The sequence below is a fragment of the Leptonychotes weddellii genome, chromosome 4 (genome assembly GCF_054177405.1).
Source record: "Leptonychotes weddellii isolate Sample4059 chromosome 4, ASM5417740v2, whole genome shotgun sequence".
NCBI classification, from domain to species: Eukaryota; Metazoa; Chordata; class Mammalia; order Carnivora; family Phocidae; genus Leptonychotes; species Leptonychotes weddellii.
The window spans coordinates 111455700-111475503 of NC_138372.1; the positions used below are offsets into that span (position 1 = coordinate 111455700).

General features: G+C 40.0%; 1 protein-coding gene and 1 long non-coding RNA gene across 4 annotated transcripts in view; one reads left to right on the forward strand and one right to left on the reverse strand.

Moving 5' to 3' along the window:
- Positions 1 to 19804, reverse strand: part of LOC115937285 (uncharacterized) — a 173640-nt gene that overhangs the window by 108131 nt on the left and 45705 nt on the right. Inside the window, exon 3 of one of the 3 annotated variants that reach the window (XR_014144212.1) lies at positions 17030 to 17049. The exons of the other annotated variants lie outside the window; for them this stretch is intronic. This is a non-coding gene — a long non-coding RNA (uncharacterized LOC115937285). Of the gene's footprint in view, positions 1 to 17029; positions 17050 to 19804 lie in introns of those variants that run through there. 3 annotated transcript variants of the gene reach the window in all.
- Positions 12717 to 19804, forward strand: part of DNAJC5B (DnaJ heat shock protein family (Hsp40) member C5 beta) — a 30759-nt gene continuing 23671 nt past the window's right edge. Inside the window, exons 1-2 of the mRNA XM_081816065.1 lie at positions 12717 to 13057; positions 17669 to 17796. Coding sequence (XP_081672191.1) covers positions 12998 to 13057; positions 17669 to 17796 — 188 coding nt within the window. The 5' untranslated portion in view covers positions 12717 to 12997. The remainder of the gene's footprint in view (positions 13058 to 17668; positions 17797 to 19804) is intronic.

The following is a 19804-nucleotide window of genomic DNA, read 5'->3' on the forward strand; positions in this document are numbered from 1 at the left end:
CAGAGACCCAGGAATTGCCAATGTTCAGTTACAGTCTGAAGGCAGGAAAGAACCAATGTCCCAGGCCAAGGCAGTCTGGCAGGAGGAAATTTCCTCTTCCTCGAAGGAGGGTCAGCCTTTTTGTTTTATTCAAGCCTTCAACTGATTGAATGGGCCCACCCACTTAGGGAGAGTAATCTGCTTTACTCAGTCTACAGATTCAAATGTTAATCTCATCCAAAAACACCCTCACAGACACACCCAGAATAATGTGTGACCAGATACCAGGCACTCCATGGCCCAGTCCAGCTGACACATAAAATCAGCCATCACATCTTTTATGTCACCAGCAGGTTTAGTAATTATCTCATTTAATTGCCACAAGGAGCCATGTGGAAAGCAGTGTTATTTCCATCTGCTCAAAAGACATTTATTTAACAAATGTTTGCACATTTTAGAGATGAGGAAACTAAGGTTCATAGAGTTGAAGTAAGTTGTCTAAGGTTCTCACCTAGGTCTAAATGATGCCATCTGGTACTCTTAACCTGTGTGGTAGCTGCCTCCCAGCACTGTTGCTACATTCCCCACAGGTCTTGAGGTGCCGTACCCTTTGTGATGGGACATGTATGAAGGCATTAGCTGTAGGTCCAAACTCAGGGGCAGCAGTGGAAGCCGGGGTGGGGGGGGATGAAGTGGGGTGGGGCTCATTTTTTTTCCCCACATATCTGAATATATCAAATTTAAGTGCAAATTGGAGCTACTGGGAGGGCTCCACTTTCCTTTGCCTTTGAGGTAATCCACAGAACATTAATAGTTGCTCCCCTTTATTGAAAACTATGTGCTTGTGCTTTGCATGAATAATTTCATTTAATGTTTGCAATGACCCTGTGTTCTTCCCACCACTCCACTCTTCCGTGGAAGGGAGAGGATGACATGGTCACTGTGAACTGCCAAGTGCAGCGACTGTGAGGTATCCCTCTTAAACCACTATCTTCAGAGCCACCAAGAGTGCCCTACATTGCCTTCAAGGTCCCCATGGGCCAGCAAAATCCTGTAACACTCCCTAAAATCTGCCCATAAAAACAGCTTACAACATGCATGAATCAATAATTCTACAGGTGTGTGGTGTCTGCTGATTCACCCATGGAACAGGCCTGGGCTTTCCCTTCATTTGGTTTGCTCCTCATGGCCTGACATGTTGCTGCTCCTCACTTTCCATCTCCTCTAGCACTTTTAGGAAACATTGTTCAGTGACAAACTTACTGTAAGTCCCTAAATCAATCTCATTTAAAGGAGACTCCTCTGTCCTCTCTTCCTATAGCACTGTCTAGGTTGCTCCCCAGAAGTTCTCTTTGTGGTGACAGCAAAAGCAGTCTTTACGGTGTTGCTGAGTTAGCTTCAGTCACAGCAAACCCCTTGTCTGAGAGAGGAGGAATGGAGATCAGGAAGGCATGTGTCTTACCCAAGTTCATGGTTAGAAGCAAAGGCATCCATCTCCCAGTTCAGTGTTTCTGGTGTACCTCATAGATATCAGTTCTGATGGGAGTGGGGTTCAGTCCAATACGGTGGAGGATATCTCCAAGGCAACATGTGAGGGGCAGACATGCAGGTTGTACCAGATGATGGTGGGGGGAGGTCAGCACTTCTTTTGCATGTCTGCCTCTACGTACAACAATGCACAATGATGTAGGTACAGCATGAACAAAGCAAGGTATCAGTAGAAAAACTGGGACAAGGTGGTCCTTTTTTATCAACAGAAGAAAATTCCCTTTGGTTTTCTAGCTTCACTGGAAGGCCCAGGAAAGAGCTGAGATTCTTATCTGTCTGGAATTGCAGCAAGTGACTCACTATGGCCCCCATTCCCAATGGAAGTGGCTTTGGCTTGTATCATGTGTTTACAGAAAATCAGCTTGTAAGTCTGCATGGATCCACCCATGATCCACCTTTGTAGGCCAACGGGCAAGCATTTGGGCTCTGTGGGATGACATTACTAGATGACATTTCTAGATCAGAGCCCTGGTCTGGCTCCCTCCATCTCATCACTGGTGTTTCCATAGCTTGTGAACCATTATGACAGAAGCTGAGAGTAAATACGCTTGTTTCGCCAAAGACTCTGAGAACCCTCTACAAGAAAAACACTAACACAAGGAAACAATCATTGGTGGTAACAACTCGCAAAAGAAAGAAAAATAAAACTTTTATTTTATTCAAGATCTTCCTACTTTTTATTTTTAAACAAAGAGTAAATGAAACTTAGGTACTTTGAGAGCAATAAAGTAACTGAGAAGGCGGCACATTCTAGAGGTGGATAAAGACTTTGGAAGGTACCCAGAGATGTGGGTGCTGGTCCTGGATGCCAAGGACTTATTGGTGCCCTTGGACAAATCATCTACTTTACTGTTTGACCTGGGATTCTCGGAATTGGGAGACCTGTGTTTCTACCCAGGTTCTGTAATAATTATCTGATGTTGACATGAACATTCTGTGAACCTCAGTTTCTTGATTTGTAAAATGGAAATAATAACATATACCCTGCCTACCTGTCCCAGTTGTTGTGTAGGTTAAATGAACCTATGTGAAAATATTTTGTTAACAATAGAGTGCTCTCTCTGTTTTTTCCTATGATGCAGACGTAATATCTTTTGCTGAAAGTGAAGAAGATTGGAGGAGAGTGGTGGAGCATAGTAAAAAGACTGGGGCCCTCTAGGACACAGAGAAGCATGTGGGACAGGGTTGCAGCTGGGTTTGGAGACCTATGGTGGCAACATCTGCCTCACCAGTGAATGTACCATTGAATACTGGCTTTAGTGGTGGAAGAAATTAGGGATATCGACAAGGGAATAGGTACAACGGTGATGCCAGAGTCTAAGTTGAACAGGGAAAGCATTGAAGAAAGGGACATGGCTGATAGATTTGGGGAGTTGGAGGTGTTAGTGACATATAAGTGTTGTGTGCACAGAGGAGTTAGCTGGTGAGGTAGGCAATGACAGGCTTGGAGCGTGAGGTTGGAGTTCAAGGTTTGAGAGTTGGAGGAAATCCAGGTATCCTAGTAGGGCAAGGAGTCATGAGGGAAAGGGTGCTGGCTGGGAAAACCACGTGGGAGCTGAAGGGCACCAAGTCAGTGACAAAACTTGGGGTGGAGAAAGAGCTGAGTGCCAGAGTCCTGAGAGAATATGGGAGGTGTCAGATCTGGGAATGAGTATGGGGGGGACAGGGAACCTATGGATGGTAGACACACCAAAGGTAGGGGGCAGAATATGTGGAAGGGCTGGGAGGAAAATGCTGAAGCTATTTCAGGGTAAATGAGGCTCAGAAAACAGAATGACCCAGAGGCATGCTTGATTTAAAATTTGATATGAGTTATATATAAATCAATCATTTTACATTTGATAATCAAAAGTTGTAGGGGCATCTTGGCCTCAATATGCAAATATTTAAAACAAATTATAATGGATAACTCCTTTTAACCAGTGCCATTTTTTAATATAATAGGCCCAGTGGCATGCTGGAGCCAGTTAGTATCAGTGGATGAGAGCCACACATTTTTAAATTCTCTGGAATTTTGCAAGCTAGGTGTCATGTTGGTAGCTTGCAATAGGCCTGGAGGAAATAGTTACACCATGAAAATCTGCAAACACTATGAACTAGGGCTTTCTCTCCCCCTGAAAATCTGGTTGTTAAACATTTCCCAAGACACCACTGAAGAGGCCTAAATACAAACTCCAAATCTGCCCAACTTTATAGTCCTGTTACTGTGGGTTTAACTGCATCACTAACAGAGATATGTCTAAACCCCTGATACATGTGATTGTGATCTTATTTGGAAGTAGTTTCTTTGCAGATGGAATTAAGATATAAGTTAAGATGAGGTCTACTGGAGTAGGGTGGTCCCTTAATCCAGTTTGAGTGATGTCTTTATAAGAAGAGGAGACACAGAGACAGACACACGGAAAGAACACCATGTTAAGATGCAGACACAGGGAAGAATGCCATGGCTATAGAAGCAGAGATTGAGGTACCTCAAGGATTGCCTACAACTCCAGAAGCTAAGAGGAAGTTGTGACCCAGATTCTCCCTCAGAGCTGCCAAAATGAACCACAGCTACCAACACCTTTGATTTCAGATTTCTAGCCTCCAGAACTGTGAGAGAATATACTTTTGTTGTTCTTTTTTTTTTTTATTTGTCAGAGAGAGATTGAGAGCACAAGCAGGGGGAGCAGCAGAGAGAGAGAGAGAGAAGCAGGCTCCTCACTGAGCAAGGAGCCCGATGTGGGACTCGATCCCAGGACCCTGGGATCATGACCAGAGCCGAAGGCAGACGCTTAATGACCCAGCCACCGAGGCATCCCTACTTTTGTTGTTCTAAGTCACCCAGTTTATGCTACCTTGTTACAGCAGTGCTTGGAAACTGATATATGTTACGCTATCAAGTTTGGGCACAAAGCAAGCGGAAGTTTCCCAGTGTGAACCATAAAGGGAAGGTCCCTGGTCCCTGTGCTCTGGCTCACAGGGGGCTCCTCCCCTCCTACCTCCTCCAGCATGTATTTTCTGTACCATCATCTGGTCCTTATTGTTAGCTGCCTTGTATTGTGGATTATGCTTTTAAGTGTAGACATGTTGCTGCCTCCTCTTCTAGGTGGTAACCAGGGGTTGTAGACTCATGCCTTGTGGATCAAAGTTGCTAAATGTGATGCTGGGGGAACCATTTCTGGAATGTGTGTCTGCCTTTAAATAAAAACACCCCGTCCTGCTGGCCAAGGAAAACCTGACTAAGATCTGCCATCTGGGGACTTCCACAATGTGCCCAAGGGAGAGGGAATGTCTCTTGGCTTTTGCCTTCCCCCAATAGCAGCTGGTAGGCATTTATTCACTGTGAATTTGCTGCCTGGACCTCTTACATCTTCTGTCCTGGCCCAGCCAATGAGTAGATGGGTCTGAGACCTCAGAAGTTCAACAACTGCCCCAAAGTTTCTGCCTTCAGACAGAAGCTTCAACACAAACTTTTTGTAAGGTTATAATTCAAATCCCCCAACTGACTACTTGACAACTACTGCAAAACTTCAGCCTCAGAAGAATGCAATAAAAGGGTGGTGCCCCTCTAGACATGGCTTGCCCCACCCTGATGTTCCATGAGTGTTTTTCTCAGAATTCTTGGAATCTCAGGTGGCTGAGGGAGAGGCCTCAGGGATACTGAAAATCAAGGGTGATTTGGGGTGAGGAATCTTTCAAAGTTGAAACTCTTGTTTACAGTCCATTTCTTTTGAACACCAGAGGGCGATACATCTACACTGAATAGCCAGTCTGCCTTGCTTCAGGACTGAAATCCTGGGAACTAATGACATTTTTTTTTTTTTAATGTGAGAACAAATGCTGAATTGAATATTTATTCACTTGACTATTTTGCTTAGACCTCTGATAAAGTTACAGAGAAGGCTTTTGAGCTGATTACTAAATGTCCAAGCCCTGGGACCTGGGGCAGGAAGATTCTCAGAAGGGTGCTGGGCAGGGTTGCTGCTTCCCTTGTGGACAAGCACTTGTTGCTCACACTCTCACTCCATCCAGAGATTGTCTAGTTCTGGTCAGTTTTGTGGGAGGATTTAGACTGTGTCCCAGGTAAGAGCTACCTTATATAGAGACCCAGTTTGTCACTTCTGGGCTAGTCATTTTAAACTGGTTCCATGGGATTGCTCTACTTAGTATCTGGAGGTGAGGTCTGGCCCTGAGAGAATGGAGAAGACAGAGAGGAGAAGATGCTGTGAGGAGGATCGAGGGAATGCAGAGATCCTAACAGTTATTACCCAGACAGTAGTAGGGCTCTGGTGATGGTGGCCACTGACCAGTCTGTGCCTGTGGTCTTATACCAGCTCCTACCAACGCCCTCTGATAGTGAGGACATCCAGCAGAATGTTCATGGTTTCTGGAGCAACACAGAAAACTGTACAGTGCATTGAAGAGTCTGGAAGGAGCAGGACTAGAGCAGTTGGGGAGGCTGGGAGGCTTGCCCATGGGAGTGGTGGTGAGGGCCCTGGGAAACAGTGACTGGGTCAACATCTAGAGGAGGGCTTGCCTCTGGAGCTCTGAGGCCTGAAAGGAGAGCCCAATTTGGACAGGTGCCTGCCTAGGTGGCAGGAGGGAGGAAACACCACATCAGTGCTCATCTAACCTTGCATGTCTGGAAGCCATGAATGTGTGTATGCAATTGTAGAAAAATCTGCACCCAATTAATGACTCATTCAGAAAGGGATTTGTCCACTTGCACCCCTTGGGAGAGGCCAAGCTTTAGTCATTCATTTCTGATCACCTTCCGATGGCACTCAGCAGAGACCAAGACTGTTCTTAGCAATGGCATGTTTTGTCTGGTATGTTGTCAATAGCAAAGTAGCATTTACTATATAAGATACAAGAAGGTCTTATAGACCAAAAGCTGTGATAATGGGTTGGCTGCAATTTAGTGGGCCAGCTGAAAGAGAAAACCTTGACAAAATGAGGGAAGAATGTATATCGAAAATAGAAGGCACAAGGTAATTGTCATTATTCAGATGAATAAGATGAAATGTACCAATGAGAAGATCCACTTTGGACACTAGAAATTGGTGCAAAAATCTTGGTGCAGTGGACCCAGAAGTCAGAGGACTGCTCTGCTTCCCAGGCCTGTGACCACCGCAGGGGCTGTCTGGCCATGTACACCGATAAGAAAAGTATCTCTTTGTCATTTACAATTATATTGTTCAATACAGCCTTTTTACTTAAGGATATAAGACAACAGAATTTGGAAGCAGGGCACTGAGATTTCACTTCAGTTCCAGCTTTTTGCCCCTCATCATTGATGTTCATGCTTGGGGAAGTCACATGACCACACTTAGCCTGTTATCTCTTTCTAAAAATGAGCACTGAGTATCAAATAATGTAATGACCAGTGAAAATACTTAGGAAATTACCAAGGATATAAGTGCAGGTACTGGTCTCTAGAGGGCATCCTTAGCAATTCCTTCTCTCAAATATATGTCTGTTCCCTGGGCTGGGTGAGGCTTCACTTGAAAGGGGGCTTCATTAGAGTTAAGATAAAGATATATCTTAAGGTCAGTACTATTATTAAAATACCACTTAAATGCTAAACAAATAGGAATGAAAACTATTTTGCTTTCCAAGTACTGTTTTCATAGGCTGTTTAGCTACATTCAGATGACAATTTGCAGAACAATCACTTTGTATTGGAAACCCTGTTGAAAAGGACTTTTGCCTTGAGCAAAAATTTTTGCATTCTACCTTTTTTAGCTAATTAACATAAGAAACATCAGGGATCTAGAGGGGACGGGGGTGGGGGGATGGGTTAGCCTGGTGATGGGTATTAAAGAGGACACGTAATGAATGGAGCACCGGGTGTTATATGCAAACAATGAATCATGGAACACTACATCAAAAACTAATGATGTAATGTATGGTGATTAACATAATAAAATAAAATTTAAAAAAAAACAACAAAAACAAAAACAGAAACCTACCAAAAAAAAAAACAAAACTATCAGGGAACAAGTATTGGTAAGAACAAGGATCAAGGGTCTGCTTACAGACACTTTGTCAAAGAAACACTTCTGTTGGACCTGAAGCCTCCTTGGTTATTACAGAAATGGTTTACTGTAAGTAAGTGACAAGGTGTTTCACACTGTGAAATACATATTGCATTTCCTGATCAGGGGACAAGACTTGGTCAATTTTTTTTTCAGTAACACAGGTCTCAGATTCAGAGCTTTATTTAACTAGATACTGTCCTTGACACTGAACTACAAGGTAGACCTCATTAATGAATGTGCTCATGGTAGTTCCTTGTTTGTCATTACTCCAACAATTTTTTTTTTCTTGAGCTTTAACACACACACCATCTGACTCAGTCACAGATTGATAAGCAAGGGAATATCGCAGGCAGGAGTCCCCTGCAATTAGACTGTAAGCGTCTGAAACAAAACTCTGGAGTGAGAGCTTAGGCTGTGGAACAGCCAACCGGCTTCAAAGCCTGTGTCTACTGCTTACTAGTTGGCGACCTTGGACAATTTATTTAACCTCTCCTCTCTAAAATAATTCTACACTCCTCTGTAAAATAAGGATATGAAAGTACCACCTTATACTTTTGTAGGATTTCAATGAGATAATCTAGTTAATGTGTTAGTTACTACCATCATCATCACCATCATCACCGCCTCTGAACCTCACAACCTCCACTATAGTGCTCTGCACTGTGTGACAAAAGGGGAGCAATTTCCCTTTGTTGTACAACTGACTCTACCTACTGATGAATTATAGATTTCAGACGAAATCTACCAGGATTGCCCATTCAAATTCTTAAAGCACTTCCAGTGTATTCTGTTCTTATTTTAGGGGGCAGGAAGAGAGTAACTTCTTAACAATTGCCCAAACCCCAACCCTAGAAGACAATCATTAGATCTATGTTCATAAAAGTTCCTGGCATAATCTTGCCACACTGTAGTAGACTTTGTTAAAAGGTCTGAGAAATAGAAAGGTTTATATTTCATTACTGTTTTACAGAGAAGACACAGGCTTATAGTGACTTGCCCAAAGCCTAAGAAACAGGAATGTTGTTTTTGGATAGTCTTTCTTAAGTTAAATTATGCAAAGTCAAATTCTGTTTTGTGTTTAATAACACAGATACAATTATCTTTAGTAAATGTTTTCTTAGGAAACCCAGGCAATGAAAAATTCCTCCACAGAGCTGCTTGGTTGGCAGACGTTTTCTATGTTATTTAACTGAGGAGTCTCTGTCCACAAGATCTGGTGAATAAGTGAAGTTATGAACAGTGGCTCTCAACCTGGGCAGCTATTTAGAACCACCTAGAGCCCTAAAAATGCCTGAGCCTAGCCCCACTCTGAGATTTTACTTCAGGATAACTCAGAGATTTTGCTTTGGGATAATCTGGTAGGGCCTAGGCATCAGAATTCTTAAAATCTTTCTAAGCAATTCTAGAAAGAGTTCCCATCTAGTTCTTCCTCTTTAGCCTTCTATGATTCTATATTCTCATGCTTACTACATATATATAGATTTAGCACATTAAAATGCCATCACCTTTGTAACTTCTCTTTAAAAGGGACATTTTTTAACTTTGGAAAATTATGAAACATGATAGGAATTAAACAATTTGTTTTTCTAAAACATATATAAACACTTGATTTTACAAAAGAAATACCAGGATTGTTCTGTAGTTATGTCTGAGGTATCACTGGTGTGGTAGCCAATGGCCTCTTCATTTTACACAATCAAGCAATCACCTGTCTTTTTCCTTTCTAAATTAGCTTAACAGAATGCAGCTTGCCCAAAGACTCTTCCCATTGAACTTTACAGAATGGTAGCCTGAATTCCAAACATTGTAATAATAACACAATGTAGAGAGGTAATAAAAATAGTAAAATGATATTGATAATACTGAATAGGATTTGTTGGTGCTATATGCCCTTGCACATTGCATGTTCAAAAATGAGTGATAGCTGCACTTGCCGAGATATGAAATTTAAATGAGACTGTTTACTCTAATTTTCATGACTGATAGATTATTTTGGTTGAATATCCAAATTCATCTGGTACCTGCTACAGATTCTGTGCTGATGTACTAGTCATTTCTTATAATAACCCTAACCCTATGCAGTAACAGAGACAGGTACATAAAAGGTCTCTAGGAGCACCTAAGGGAATGGTGAAGACTTCATAAATAGGAAATACAGGGAAAACTGGCATGTAAACTACTCCCTCCTCACCACATACGATTCTCTCTCCAATTTTCTACCTCCCAGAGAGGCCACTTTTGTTCAATCTTGGAATATCTTCTCAGCTCTCCTCTTTAAACTTGAATGATTCAATCGGCAATGCTTTTACAATACACTTAGTGCATTTTGCATTGAGGAATTATTTGTGTGCTTGCCATGACTTATTTCCTTTTACAAACATCACTTGAAATTCACTGCTTCTAGAAAGTCTCACCTGGTTAAGTGGAATGTGATCCCATTAATCTCTGGCTATATCTTTAGATGATATATCAGAAGCCATATATGCATAGGCATGTGCTGATATCCTATGTGTGAGAGCACACGTCTGCATATTTCTTTTATTTCTCCAATTTAAGCACCCAGGGACAGGTATGTTCAATGGAACATATTCTAACTGCTTAGAATACATTTTGATTCTACTAGCAACCCTTCATCTAGTTCTTTTCAGATCTCTGCTTGGTTATTTTTGTTCTGGAAAGCTTTCCCTGAGCTCTGTTACACTGATTTACATGGTCTTGTAACATCTCTCCAAAGTCTCATTTATATACTTATTTGAGTGGTCATTTGATTAATACCTGCCTTTCTTGGTAGGTTGCAACTCTGTGACCACAAACCCAGAGTTTACATTTGATTTTGTTTACCAGTGTATTTCTAGCATTTAGCCCAGTGCCTGGACCTAGTAGGTGACTAATTGTTGACTGACTAAATGAGTAAGAAACTGTGTGTTTTCTCTTTGAAACACAGACACAGTTCTACTTCCACACAGGAGTTTTGAAATACTTAAACAATTTTCGAACTCATGACTTATGCAATACATTAAAAGATTAAAAAGTAATGATTAAGAAGATTTAAGAAGTGGTTCATTATATAAAAATAATGAATTTTACTAAAAATATTAAACTGAATTTGAAACATAAGGTGTAATTTTTAAAAAGAGTCACCCATAATTTCATATTATTATAGCAACTATTTTCATTTCATCAAAGGATGTTGCCCTTAAGCTATTATTATTTTCATTCTAAATGTCTTTAGCTCCCCTCCCCCCGCCCCCACTTCTCTGCATGATGTTAGGCTGCTTCCTAAACTCTGGCTAGAAATCAGGATCTACGGGAAATAGCTTTTTATTCCTTTGCATCTAAAAAAAACCCCAATGCTATCTAGAGACAAGATTGCTTTGAAAGGCTCATACAAAATAACCCTAGCTTGCTACCCGTTGTGCTAAGCAGCACACCTTAAATTCTGCCTTCAGCCTCAGGAACCAGACCCCATTGTGCCAAATTCAGAGTGACACCTATCTCATTTGATTTAAGACTTTTTCAGTTATCGTACTCAAAATCATAAGAATTGTCCTCTCATGTGACTTTTTGTTGCATATGAAAGTTAGGACATTGTTTTAACAAGAGGTTCCTTCATTCTTAAAACCACTGCATTTACTACCATGACTCAGTGCCTCTTGACCAAGATTCAAGTAAAATGTTCAGATATGAAAATTAATAATTAATTAATGATTAATGTAATGAGCAATTAAAGTCTCCTTATTAATGTTACATGGTCTTTCCAGTGTTTTTTTAATTATTCAAGTATAGTTGTCATACAATGTTATATTAGTTTCAGATGTACAACATAACGAATTAACAATTATATACATTATGAAATGGTCATAATGGTAAGTGTAGTTATCATTTGTCACCATAGATGTCATTACAATATTATTGACTATATTTCCTATGCTATAATTTTCATCCTGTGACTTTATTTTACAATTGGAAGTTTGTACCCTTTAATCCCCTTCACCTGTTTCACTGAACTCCCCACCCCTTTGGCAACCATCAGTTTGTTCTTTGTATTTATGAGTCTGTTTCTGTTTTAGTTTTGTTTTTTAGAATCCACTTATAAGTGAAATCATATGGTATTTGTCTTTCTCTGACTTATTTCACTTAACATAATACCCTTTAGGTCCATCTATGTTGTCATGAATGGCAAGATTTCATTATTTTTTTATGGCTGAGTAATATTCCATTCATATCTTCCTTATCAACATTCATCTACTGATGAACACTTAAGTTGCTTCCATATCTTGGTTATTATAAATAATGCTGCAGTAAACATGGGGTGCATCTTTTTGAATTAGTGTTTTCATTTTCTTTGAGTAAATACCCAGAAGTAGAATAACTGGATTGTATAGTACTTCTGGTTTTAATTTTTTGAGGAAACTCTGTATTGTTTTCCATAATCACTGTATCAATTTACATTCCCACCAACAGTGCACATGGGTTCCCTTCTTTCTACATCCTCATCAACACTTTATTTCTGCATATTCTCTTAATTGGCAGTTCTGATGGAAACCTGGAGGCAGTTCCATAGTAGCATTTGATTGATCTAAGCACCAGTTGACTAATGATCAACAGTAAATGTAGCATATATTTTGGTATCACCTGGTGCCTTGTAATGGCAACTTTACTGTCATGCATGTTTTATTCTCTCTTTGTTATGCTTTCCAGAGGGATTACTAATTGGCTGATAGAGTAACAAATGAGAAGTAATCTGACTCCACTGATCTGTTTACCCTGGATCAGAACAATGGAAAGGAGTAGCCTTTTGCTTTGAAACAGTGGAACAGGTATGGAATTGCTCCTTTCATTGTTGCCTTCCTTTATTTCTTTGCACATCTATTTCCAGACCAGTTAAAAACAGCAAATTGCTCCTGTTTTGAGAACACTGAATCGGAGTTACAGGAACAGGTACTGTGGGTTATTTGTAACATTTACAAGTTTTCCTATCTTCAAGTTGCTATTTATATAAGTGTCAAAGTAATGAGTAATTATGCTAGGGAGAATTATTACTTTTAAACATAGGATTAGCATTTTGGATGTGTGCTTAGCTTTAAGATACAATGTTATTCGGATAAGGAAATTTTGCTTCACTAAATAGATTTCAATGGAGGAATCACAGAAGTAATAAAATGGTAAAGCATGTTGGTTTCCCCAGTGACAGCCACTGAAAGTGTTTTTGCTGTGTTTAATGATCTAATTTCCCTTGCCCACATTCATTTTCTGAGTCTTGAAGAAAACCTTTCAAGAAAGGTATAGTTTGATTTTTTTCCATTTTTGAGAATTCACATAATAGAAATAGGTGAAGCTTTTTTTTTTTTGCTTTGAAAGGAACATTTTATGTCAAGATGAAAAATTTAAGCATTTGTAAGACTCCTGGAGTTAGAATCTTTAAATAAGTGTTTATTTTGAATTGGATGTCCATCATCACCAGACTGCTGAACCTTCTTTCAATCATATCTGTTATCAAAAGACAGGTGAGCTATAGATGTTTTAGTAGTGACGGTATATTTGTCAGTGCTTTAAGAAATGATATTAATGACATTGTAATGTACCAAAAAGTAATTTAAGTTCAGAAGATTAAGTAACCTATACTGGATGATCAAAATTAAACTACTAATAATTTTGCATGACAACATTTTTTTTCTCCATTGGATGGCTTATAGATGAGGGACTATGAATAAATAATAAAGACTTGAATTTTACATAGGAATATTAGAATTCAAAAGGCTACAGAAAAAGAATTCATAAAGATTATATTTTATATAAGGAATTAAAAAAGAGTATGGCTCCATTATTTAGTATTTAGTTTAAGGTTATTTAAGGAGAGTTTTTAGAAGACATTTTGACTATTACTCTGTAATTAGTATGTTCTCAGGGCACATATCTATTTTTATATATTAAAACGACTAAAAGTTTCAATGTATTACGCCATTGAATTTGAAACTAAATGTCATCTACATCAATAATGTATGAAGAGTCTGGTTTCTTTTATCAGTAAGGAGACAGAAAAGGAAGCACATTGTTGGTGTTTGATGTATAGAGAGCAATTCTACAGTTTTCTGGTCCCTTTATGTTTCAGTCTGTAGAATCAGCCAACAACTAACCACACTGACCAACTATTGACCAACTATCTTTATCTTGTGTTCCAGTGGTGATATAAAAGGGCTTTTTTTTTTTTTTTTTGTCTTTAACAGACTTTATCTGTTTGAAAGGAAATCTTTTGGAATAGAGCAAAGAAGGTGAAACAGTAATTTACAAATTCTTTGTAACAACTCACTCTGCATATTGTTCAATCCACACCATAAAGCAAGTCAGCTACCGGATTTTATTCAGCAGGAATGGATTACAGTGTGATTGGATTTCTAAAAGAGATGATTTGAAAAAATACATAAACCAAAGTAATAGCAAGCTACCTACCATGTTTTCCTGGGTGTGAGTTTCTATGTATGAAACTATTTGAGAGATGGAATCTGCCTGCCTTTTTTCCATTGGGAAGAGGAATGTGTAGAGGTATGGCCAAGGGGTAGGGAAGGATAAGTCCTAGGCAGTTTCCATGACTATTCTGTGGAAAGGATTGAGGGTAGCCCCCCAACTGACCCCATCTCTCTTGTTCTATACCTGGATAACTTTGAAGGGGGTGCCTCGGGAAAAAAAAGTTCCAGTCACAATGTGAGAATGTCCTCCCTCCTCTTTCAGCCCCCAAGCCCAAAAGTCTTCTTTTCTTTTGATTTATGCAAACAAATGATCAAGAGAGTCACTGGCTACCACATCTATGCAGATCCAAGGTTAGGCTTAGATACAAGGGCTGTAATAGAAATATGTGCCAAGTTCTACAGAAATAAGTGGTTGTATTATTATCAGTCCAGATTTCATCTTTTCTGTGAAGTTCTCCCTAACATCCCCATTCAAGTTAACCACTCAGTTTTGATTTAATTACCCAACAGACATTTATCATACACCTAATACATCCTAGGTACAATGTTGGGCTTCTGGTGGCACAAAACAGAATCTCTGCCCTCCAGAAAATTCCTTCTCGCTCTATCCTCAGTACGTGTTTAACCTCTAAACAGTAGTTTCATTATTGGCTTATAGTTTTGTATCTCATATTAGTCTGAAATCTCCCAGAAGACTTGGCCTGCATTGCAGGCTTTGAATAAATAATTGAATTTTCTGCTGTGGGTATTACCATAATCTGTTTAGCAGATTATCTTCAGTAACGTGTAAATCCTTTTCCTGGATTAGTGATAGCAAGATCCCGAGTAGGAAAGAATCAAAGCTGGTCATGGAGCATGATGCTCAAAACTGTGGAAACTGTGCATGTCTGCGACTTGTTAAAATTGATTTTAGGACATCTGTTGATTTATGGGAGCCATGGTATCTCTTATTTCAAGAAATAGATGAAGAGTAAATATATTTCTTCCCCTCAAATTGAAACTGTTTCTTTGGAATGCTGAATATAGATAAATAGATAAAGCAAAGATAACTATTTGCCATACTTCCATTTCTTCTTAGTTCTCCTGAATAACTCTCCATAAACTTTTGTTATGAAAGTGCCTTAACCCAGATTTATCGCTGCTCCTTTTATCTGTACTGATAATGTCTATACAATACACCTGAATAAATTTGTTTGAATATCTTAGTATATCATTGTTATTTCCGCAAAGTATTCATTTCCAAGTACCAGGAAGCTACACTCAACTTAAAGGATAAGTAGATGCAATAATTTAAGATTAGCCTGGCTTGGAAGTGCTTGGGGAACCACTGGTGGTGTTTAATTGAAAGAGTATATGACACTTAGGAGTTCTGGTTAACAAAGACCAAAACCTAGCTAAAATATGCTCAAAAGAAAAAACATGTGTAAATTTGTGTATGGAGAGGAATTTTATTGGCTAAATCCAAGGAAAAGTTGATTGACAAGCTGTGGGAGGGGAAGAGTTGCAAGTGCACCTCTGAAAAAACTGGAACCAGAAGACTGAACTCTACTGGGTCTCTCTCTCCCATCTTTCAGCCACTGCTCCTCTTCTATGGATCAGTTTCAAACTCTCTCATTTCAGGCCAGCCAATAATACCTCAATCTTACATTTTACTGGTTTTACCATCTGTAAGATTGTTCTGTATATAAAAAAAATGCTAGGGAAGGACTCTTATTGGTCTGCCTTGGTACCTACTCTTGCTCTCCTCAACTGAGATCAAGTAAGACTGAAGCAGCTGTCAGGAAAGGCATATGTTGCAACAGGAACTTGAGCATTCCCCAGAAAAAGGAGAGCTAATAGTAAAGTGGTCTGCTACAATGATCTATGGCCCAAATTTCCCAAAAGGCATTTGTTAAGCTGGCTTATATAACCCCTAACTCCATATCTTACAGTCCTAAAATTTGAATCATTATGTTGATAAATTCTTAGTTTGTGACTCGGGATCTTGCTAACCAGTGACATCTTAAAATCTCAGAGAGACTGTGGTCCTATTCCTTGTCCACAAAGCCACACAGAAATCCCTATCTTCCAAACTCCACCCACTTGTGGCATTTAGTATGACTTGTGAGAAATCGGCTGGTTGCCTCCATTCCTGGGAACCATAGGTGGATGTATGGTGCAGGGCATCAGTATCTTGAGCACTTGTGTGTGTGGTGGCAGTAGGACAGAGGGGACAGGGAAGGAAGTAGGGAGGGTGTCAGTTTTTCAGGCACGTCTTCCTTCAACTGTGAATAATCAGCTGGGCTGTGGTTTCAAGATAGGGCTCACCTGTAGGACTGGAACACATAGATGAATGGCATACCCCAGGCCTTGAATTGCTTACTCCCTAGGGAAGTTGTGATGGGTAGGCAAGAAAAGTAAGTTAGAGCAGTAATGAGTGTTAAGTGCCACAATTTACTGAACGGCTGCTAGTCAGTATGCACATTAGAGTTTGTTTTGTGGCAGGCAAAATCAGATTCCTTCTCCTCTTATCCTTGTGTGAACCAGGAATTTGGGACTGGGGTCCTTCTGGCCTCCAGGGACACTACTTTCACAGGAGGCTGATTGAGGAAGGGACAGTGAAGCCATGCCATAAAATAAGCCCTTGTCCTTGGCACCTTTAGGCAAGATTTTTGCCCAGGTCTGATTTTTTCAGTACTCTTCAAAGTTTTGCTTTTCTTCCCCCAAGAAGATAAAGGCGCACAAAAATACTTTGGAATTCCTCATATTGTTGCTGTTTATTGAATTCCTTAGGACCACAAACACTCACAGTACCACACTGGGGCCTCAGGGACCTCTAAGGCCATCCTGACCCACCAGTCGACATCTGGGGGCTCTGTTCTTGCTTATGTTGGTTTGGTCATTAGCCTGGTGAGAACAGAGTTGGGTGATCAGCTCCATTTGACCCCATCCACCACTGGGATGTGCCCATCCAGTTCAGCTGCTGCCACCGTTGTCACCAAGGATTCCCTGTGTTGAACATGAGTATCTCTCTAAAGACATCCTAAGCCATCCTAAAACCAATAGAATCAAAGTAAAATGGAAGATTATTTCCACTGCTAGCTAAATTCGGAAAATATACATAAAAGGAGCTGTTCAAATTCTGGCAAAAAAGAATCTACATTGGGGGTGCCTGGGTGGCTCAGTCATTAAGCGTCTGCCTTCAGCTCAGGTCATGATCCCAGAGTCCTGGGATCGAGCCCCGCATCGGGCTCTCTGCTCGGCGGAAAGCCTGCTTCTCCCTCTCCCACTCCCCCTGCTTGTGTTCTCTCTGTCGAATAAATAAATAAAATCTTTAAAAAAAAAAAAAAAAGAATCTACATATGCTGACCTGTGAGGATTCATTTTCAACAATTCTGAATTAGCTGGGTATTTATTTAACATTTCATTTCTATATAACCATGTGGACAAAGCCATACTCCATTTACATGACTGCTTGTAACCTTTAACACCCTGACATGAAGCTCTACTTTTGGCTCTCCTAAACCTTTTCTCCTCTCCTTTTGTGGCTGACATAAAAATGTACTTCAGATTGTCATTTACAAAAGGTTAAAGATAAACTGTCTTTCTTTTCAGAGAGTGGGACCCAGTATGCATAACCTTCATGGCTATTTCCCCTCTTTGCTTTTGCAGCCTGAGAAAATGGCATGTAACATACCTAACCAAAGACAGCGGACTTTGTCTACATCTGGAGAAGCTCTATATGAAATTCTTGGTCTGCATAAGGGAGCATCAAATGAAGAAATTAAGAAAACCTACAGGTACAGAGAAAGTTCAATGATGACATTCTTGTACTACTAGTGATATTTTGTGATAGGCAAGTGCCCCCAATTAAAGACATAAGCTTCTTGCCAAGACCAAGTAATTGGAGTTTTGAACCTCATGTTCCCTGTTCCACAACATAGGCAGTTAGGAATAGACAAGTATGACACTGACTTTCTTTTTTTTTTTTTTTTAAAGATTTTATTTATTTATTTGAGAGAGAGAGAATGAGAGAGAACACATGAGAGGGGATAGAGTCAGAGGGCAAAGCAGACTCCCCGCCGAGCAGGGAGCCCAATGCAGGACTCGATCCAGGGACTCCAGGATCATGACCTGAGCCGAAGGCAGTCGCCCAACCAACTGAGCCACCCAGGCACCCGACACTGACTTTCTAAAAGAATGCTCTCATGATTTTGGGCCTTAGGAAAAGGAAGCCTGTGTTCTAGGCCTGCAGTGTCAGAGAAAGAAAGACACAGATCACTGAGAATGACCAGGAGTTTTAATGCCTTCAAGAAGCGTGTGAAGAATAAATGACAGAGGTGAAAATTGCCATTTGGATCCAAATAGTTCTGTGAAAATGGTCAAGGAGCTTGATCCAAAGTCACTATCAATCTTTTAGTTTATATTTCAATTAAGGTTCTGGGGACAGAAAGTCTTTGCTGTTTCATTGCTCCCCAGAGTTATTTAGGAGTATGCCTGGGAGCTGCTCAACCTTCTGTGTGTAGATACCCTTGGCTGAAAGTTACTAAACTTGATTCTTAAGGCTTCAGGCTTAGACACTGTGCTGGAAATGGGGGTTTGGAATCAAAGTAATTGCACTGCAAGCTTACTCTACCTATAAAGATGCTTCCCAAAATGAGAAAAAAAGTGATATCTAACTACCTTGTAAGCTTTAAAATCCACTTTACAAATGTGACTTTTAATTGCCTCAATTAATTTTGTAAGCTAAAATTTCAGACCATATCCTAATTAAGGCACTAATTATGCTGAGTTGTTTGCAAGTTTAATAATTACAACCTAAAATCTTTTCATGTAATCAGTGTCTTGCTATTAATTTTGTTTTAATGTCATACAAATATCATTTTTTTCAGCTGATTAGGGTGCTAGTATGCTGCCAAAAGCATCTACTTCTATCTAAATTACACATTTGTATTCTGCAAGTTATTCAAAATATATGAGCAGGCTGAAAATCCACTGAGAACATTATTCTTATATTCAGAGATCTGGATCAAAGCAGTCACAATATAGTGAAATTAAAAGTCAGTGAAATTTAATAAAATTACAAATTGTTGAATCCATACTCTACTTGACCAATGTTGTAATCCTTGGTTGTGCTCTTGAAAGCAAGGCTGAATTAGATTTCTTCTTTTACATTTTATTTTTATTTTTGAACGGCTAATATAGTCACCTGATTAAAATGAGAACATGCAAACACATATACAAAAAAAAGTTTCCCTCCTACCTCATATTCCCCAGTGTCCCTCCTCAGGGAAGACAATTTTTTTGTACCTTCCAGAGAGATTTTAGGCCTATATAAGCTTATATAGAGACCTTCTGATCTGAGCAAAATGGTGTAGACTTGTTTCTCTCTGCCCCTTCCTGTCAAGCATGACTAAAAGCCTTGGAAATAACACAAGAGACAACTAAAGAAGAACCCTAAAAGGTAGAAAGAGGAAGATGAATTAGTTAGGGACCAGAGGACCAAGGGAACAACACAGTGGCAGGGCATGTTATGATTCTCCATCCAAGAGAATGTAACCCAGGCCCAGCCTGTCCTGACGCCCAGTCTAGCAAGAGAAGGCAGCCAGATAGCCTTATTCTTCCTCCGAACTGAGCAAGAGTCCTGCCAACAACTCTAGACAAGCCCAGAAGAATAGCAAGAAGAACCAACTGAATGTTCCCCTAACAGTAACCTACCAGAGAACTTTCCCACCAGTCTGAGACTCCTCTCTCCCACCCAGACTCCACCTGACAGGGGAAATTAGCAAGTGGGATTCTTCCACAACA